General features: G+C 26.9%; 1 protein-coding gene across 1 annotated transcript; it reads right to left on the bottom strand.

The window, feature by feature from the left end:
- Positions 1-545: 545 nt before the first annotated feature.
- Positions 546-1897, bottom strand: LOC139888414 (uncharacterized). The gene is made up of 3 exons (XM_071871423.1): positions 1669-1897; positions 758-1251; positions 546-698 (listed from the first exon to the last, which is right to left on the bottom strand). Exons 1-3 carry the CDS (start codon positions 1895-1897, stop codon positions 546-548), a joined length of 876 nt encoding a protein of 291 aa, XP_071727524.1.
- Between the last annotated feature and the right edge of the window lie 4646 nt (positions 1898-6543).

Genomic DNA, 6543 nt, shown 5'->3' with positions numbered 1-6543 from the left:
CATGTAAAGTTTGTAAGTCTAAAATTATCGCTAAACGATAGTCATCTTTTTATTGTCTAAAGCTTGTATTAAAATAAGAGTTATGGTTTGTAATGTAAAATAAATGCAGTTGTTCTTTTAAAAATGTCGCATATAGAGGTCAATACCTCGCAATGAAATCATACGTTATCTAACTCGTTCTTATGGTTAAGGACGGGTTATGACAGTAACACATGTCATAACCCATTGAATCATCTTAGAACCTCCTGAGCCACTAGAATATTATCATGGATAGCTCTACCAGGGATAAAGGCACTCTGGTTACAACTCACTAGCTTATCAAGACCATTTTTATGTCTGTTAGTAAGAATTTTACTAATACACTTATATATCACATTGCAACATGCTATAGGTCTAAACTCAGACACTTTGTTTGGAGTATCAATCTTAGGGATTAATGCAATTAGTGTAGCATTGACTTGCCTCAATAACTTTCCAGTATGAAAAAACTCCTTAATAGCCAAGCAAACATCCTGCCCAATAACACTCAAAGCTTTCTTAAAAAATTAAGCAGAATATCCATCTGGGCCAGCAGCTTTATTGCCATCTATATGCAACATAGCATTCTTAATCTCCATATTAGAAATGGGGCCCACCATATCATAAGCATCTTCACTAGAGAGTTTAACAGTGAATATGTCTTCAAACTCTTCATAGGCCTGCAAACTCTCTTGAAACCTAAAAAGTCTTTGAAGTGCTTAACAAATTGTTTACTAACCTGATCACCATAAAATCTACTTCCATTTTCATCACGAATACTCTCAACTTTGCTTCTTTGTTTCCTACTCTTAAGCACACAATGAAAGAATTTAGTGTTTCTGTCACCCTCTGCTAACCATTTAATCTTCACTTTTTGTCTTAACATGGTAAGCTCACCCTGTTTTGCCTTTTCATATTCTAACAAAGCTTCAGTAGCATTGGATCTAACAGAATAATCATGAGGATTGCTTTCAACTTCAATTTGACACCTCTTTAGCTTATCCCTTAAATCTACCACCTTCTGAAATACACCACCATGACTCCAATTTAATTTATGAAGGTCTTTCTTTAGCATTTTCAACTTTGTCACCACTTGGAACATTTTACAGCCATCCATAACACAATTCCATTTTTGAGCAACAACATCTAAAAACTCAGCTTTATCTGCAATATGATTCATGAACCTAAAAGAACTTTTCTTCCCTAGATTCCCATTAGGAACCCCTATGATGGCTGGATTATGATCAGAGATTAGAAAGGTAGGAAAACACCATACACTTGTGGAAAACTAGACAAGTATCCTTCATTGGTCATTATTCTATTCAGCTTTCTTAAAACATTGCATAATGGGTTCTTAAGAGATTTTGTCCATATAAAGTGAAAACCTGTGCTACCCAAGTCTTCTACCTTAATATCATTAATACATGAGTTGAATTCTATCATTTCATTGGTAACTGTAGAGCACCCTGAACTTTGTTCACTCACACATCTAGTAACATTAAATCACCGATAAGCACCCAAGGCATCTTATTAACAATAGTAGCATGAGCTTTTAAATCTTCACATAAATGAACTCTTTGTCTACCATTATTACTTGTATATACAAAACTGAAATAATACTTAAGCCTCTTATCAACATATTCCACAAACACAGAATCACTTGTCTAGCCACATGAATAACCATAAGATTCACATTAGACATCCCACTCCAATTTCCAAATATATAACTACAAGCCTTATCAATATTACTTGGCTTGAGTTGTGTTTCTAACACATCACAAATACTAATTCTTTCATTTCTAATGAAATCTATAACTTCATCCTGTTTATTCTTAGTAGACATACCTCTTATGTTCCAGCTTGCAGTTCTAAAATCCATTTGAACTTATAGAACTTCTTCCAGAATTCCTGGATCAATACCATTCATTTCATTTTCCCTCAAATGCTTATCATTCTGCAAACTAGAATCAAGTACATCTTCATCTGTTTAAGATTCAACTTCATTGTCTGACAAAACTGCATACTTATTCATGCTAGCCAAAAGATCCTTCACCTTATTTTCACTCAATCTCCAAGATTTAGCTGGAGTTTTAACAATAGGTTTTAGAACTTTAGGGACATACACTTTAGTTTGCACAGGCTTCTTATTAACCTTAAACACCTTCTTGTTCTAGGTCTAACCTTGCACACATCATGATTATGACCAAACACTGCACAATATTGACATAAAGCTGGTTTCCAATCATATTCAACATTAACCTTCTTAATACCTTTAGTGACTTGCATATTATCTCTATAGTGAATATCTATATGATCTAAATATCCCTTAGAGGCCTCAATTTTAACCATTACTCTTGCATAACCAACTATACCTGCTCCTTTATGACACATATTAGTAGTCATATTATCCATTACACAAGGGTTACCCAATTTACTTGCAATAGAACTAATGCCCTTTGTACTCCATGCTTCTAGAGGAACATTCACAAGCTTAACCCAAACTGGCAGCTTAGTTGGCTCAACTTTCTCAATTGTAATATCAGGACTCCATTTATCAACAAACAAAGACTTGTCATTCACAATCCATGGGCTTTGTTCTATAACCTCATTCATACCTTCACTTGACCTAAATTTGAAATAACAAATTTGATTCTGATTCATACTTATCTCTATAACTCCAAATTTGTTCCACATTTTCCAAAGGTTATATTGTAACACACCATAAGGCATACTTCCACCTATAACATATCCATAAGCAGTTTTATCCCATTTACTTACCCCTCCTGCAATAAAAGCCTCATCAAATACAACTATTTCATTACCATCACCATCCTTAGTCAAAGGAATATAGCTTAGTTTCCAATCCACTTCAACCTTAGCAACATTAGCATAAGTACCTTTCCTTTTAACATCATTATTCTCAACTAGCGTGCACTTTACAGAATTGGTTGAGTTACCATCAATATTGTGACGACCCGGGAATTTCCGACCAAATTTAAACTTTAATCTTCATATGTTTCCGACACGATAAGCAAAGTTTGTTTAAATTGAATCTCAAAAATCTTAAAATGTGTTCATACATTTATTTAACCTTGACCAAATTCCGACGATTCACGAACCATTATAATTAGATAGGAATATATACGTGTATATATATATATATATATATATATATATATATATATATATATATATATATATATATATATATATATATATATATATATATATATATGTATATGAAAATGTAAATAAAGTTGATAAGAAATAAATATTCAATAAAAGATGATATATAATATAAGTAATGATACATATACATAATACAAGTATGAAATAGTTGTTATATAAATATTGTTATTACTTCCAATAATGATATCAATATTAGTGTTATTAATATTATTTAAATATAATCTAACGATATGAATTTGATACATATGGATTGATATAATATTGTTATTATCAAACTTATTATTAATAATATTAGTATTAATAGCATTTTTGTTATCAACAATATTATTGTTAAACCTATTATAATAATTGTTATCATTAGTAATAATAATATTACTATTATATCATATATTTGTACTATTATTATTATAATATTAAAAGTATCATTATTATTATTATTATATTTATATTTATTAATGAAATTGATTAAAATCTATAAATGTAAATATATAAATATAAGAGATATACAATTATGATATTTATAAATTGTTATATTATTATTATTAGTATTATTATAATTAGTATTAATACAATTAGTATTATTATTTGCATTATGAATAATATTATTATCACCATTTTTTTATCATTATTATTACCTATTATTATTATAATTATTATTAATTATCATTAGTATTATTATTATTTATTTATTATTAATATAATAATTATTATTAATATATTTATTAGTTATTAATTAATATTAATATAAAATCAATAATTTCGTACAAGTTGTTAGGAGTAGCAATCTGACTGTTCTAATTTCGATTTCTTGTCTCTAAGATAGATTCCAATCGACTTTAACCAGTTAAATCCAAAACATAAAGTCAATTAATCAACTAATTTCGTTAGCAATCCACATCAGTTTTTTTATTTATTTGTTTATTTTTGTCTGTTCCGAAATAATAAATGTCGACTCCTATCTTCTATAAGTCATTCAAATCCAATTGCTATATGAATCCATTCGACCTTAAATTATTAACCATCCATTTCAAATACCTTTTACAGATTTAAAATTTGTGGAATTTAAACAGAAAATGAAGAAACACAGGTTCATTACTCTGTTTGAAACTCAAACTGCAAACTCACGATTTTGTGTCAATTTCAAAAATTTAAAAATGCAGTTAGATCAGAATCCATCTAGTCAAACTATCTGCAAAATATCATATCGCAATTCTTTATATCAAGGTAGAATTTTGAAGTCAAAGTTTATAAATTTAAAAGTTGAACTTGGTTCTTGAGCTAAATTTGATTTTCCTGTTTCGATTTGAGTCAAATTGATACTTCCAATAGTTTCTAGTATTGATTTGTAATATGTTTCGTGTTATAAATTTTGTCCATAATGTTTTCAAATTCAATTTCATGATTTATTTTATTTTTTTCTTGAAACTGTAACCTTCAGCGAGTATTCTTCTTTATATTTTTTTTTATTTTGTTTGCTGTTGATACAAACATTCACAATAAAAGTTTCTGTTCCAAATATAAGTTTAAATCAGATATAAAAATCTAGATGTTAAGATTGAACTGAATAACGAGTTACTCGATTTCAAGTAGAAGAAGATGATGTATAATACGGGTTATAAGTTTTTCATTTGGGTATTAATCAGAAAAGTACACATAGACGAATGGCAGAGGGTGTGTCGGGTGTGCGAGAGGTCATGGGTTCGAGACCTGGCGGTGGTATTTTTTTTTTGGAGTTTTTCTTCAAGGTTGAATCTTTTATTTCCATTTTTCATTATTATTATTATTATTATTATTATTATTATTATTATTATTATTATTATTATTATTATTATTATTATTATTATTATTATTAATATTATTATTATTATTATTAATATTATTATTATTATTATTATTATTATTATTATTATTATTATTATTATTATTATTATTATTATTATTATTATTATTATTATTATTATTATTATTATTATTATTATAGATTATAGATTGTTATTGTTAGTGTTAAAATTGTTATTATTATTATTAGTATTAAGTATTAGTTACCATTTATCATTATTATTATTACCATTATAGTTATAACTAAAAAAAAATATATTGTTATTACTACTATTATTATTATATTTACTAACTACTAATAAATGTATTATTATTGTAATCATTATGTTAATATAACTACTATGACTAATATTATTATCACTTTGGCTAAATAACGTCATTAAGTACTATTAGCGATATTATGAGTATTATTAATATTAATATAAATATTAATATGATTAGAATTATTATTATTGTCATTAAGAAAATAATGCAAACCATTACAATCATCATTAATATTAGTATTAATATCAAAATTATTAATTTTATAAAAAACTACTAATATTATCATTATTATGAGATTATTATTAAAACTGTCATTAACAGTAAAGATTAATATTTTTATAGTTATTATTATACCATTATATTTATCACTAAGATTATTAACATTATTTACATAAATATTTAATTATAACAAACCAATGAATTTTAGATATAATACTAACCATATATATATATACATACATATATATATATATATATATATATATATATATATATATATATATATATATATATATATATATATATTAAATATATAGATACTAACCATTTTAAATATATATATATAACTAAATAAGTAATAATCATTTTAAAATGTAAATATATACAAATTAAGTAAATATTATATAAAGATATAGTATATGAAATTGTTCGAGTATGGTTATATATATATTGATAATTATACAAATGATATAGGTTCGTGAATCCGAGGTCAACCATGCATTGTTCAGTTGTTAAATATCGTCATATGTATTTTTACTACAAAATACAATAGGTGAGTTTCATTTGCCCTTTTTACTCTTTACGTTTTTGGGCTGAGAATACATGCAAATGCTTTATTAACTGTTTTACAATATTTATATGAGTGAGTTTCATTTACCTTTTTACCCTTTATATTTTTTTGGGCTGAGAATACATGCGCTGCTTTTATAACTGTTTTACGAAATAGACACAAGTACGTGAAACTACATTCTATGGTTGAATTATCGAAATCGAATATGCCCCTTTTTATTAAGTCTGGTAATCTAAGAATTAGGGAACGGACACCCTAATTGACGCGAACTCTAAAGATAGATCTATCGGGCCCAACAAGCCCCATCCAAAGTACCGGATGCTTTAGTACTTCGAAATTTATATCATGTCCGAAGGAGAATCCCGGAATGATGGGGATATTCTTATATGTATATTGTGAATGTCGGTTACCAGGTGTTCAATCCATATGAATGATATTTTTGT

Source organism: Rutidosis leptorrhynchoides, chromosome 2, assembly GCF_046630445.1.
Source record: "Rutidosis leptorrhynchoides isolate AG116_Rl617_1_P2 chromosome 2, CSIRO_AGI_Rlap_v1, whole genome shotgun sequence".
NCBI classification, from domain to species: domain Eukaryota; kingdom Viridiplantae; phylum Streptophyta; class Magnoliopsida; order Asterales; family Asteraceae; genus Rutidosis; species Rutidosis leptorrhynchoides.
Note: the sequence above shows the minus strand (reverse complement) of the source record. Positions and strands in the feature narration are given on the sequence as shown.

Excerpts from the sequence above, each read along its gene's own strand:
- LOC139888414 (XM_071871423.1), bottom strand. The coding sequence starts at position 1,897 with ATGGATTTTAGAACTGCAAGCTGGAACATAAGAGGTATGTCTACTAAG. Across the intron at positions 1,252-1,668 it reads GGCTAGACAAGTGATTCTGT|CCATCATAGGGGTTCCTAAT; the intron begins GTTTGTGGAATA and ends ATCATAATCCAG. Across the intron at positions 699-757 it reads GTAGATTTTATGGTGATCAG|GCCTATGAAGAGTTTGAAGA; the intron begins GTTAGTAAACAA and ends GAGAGTTTGCAG.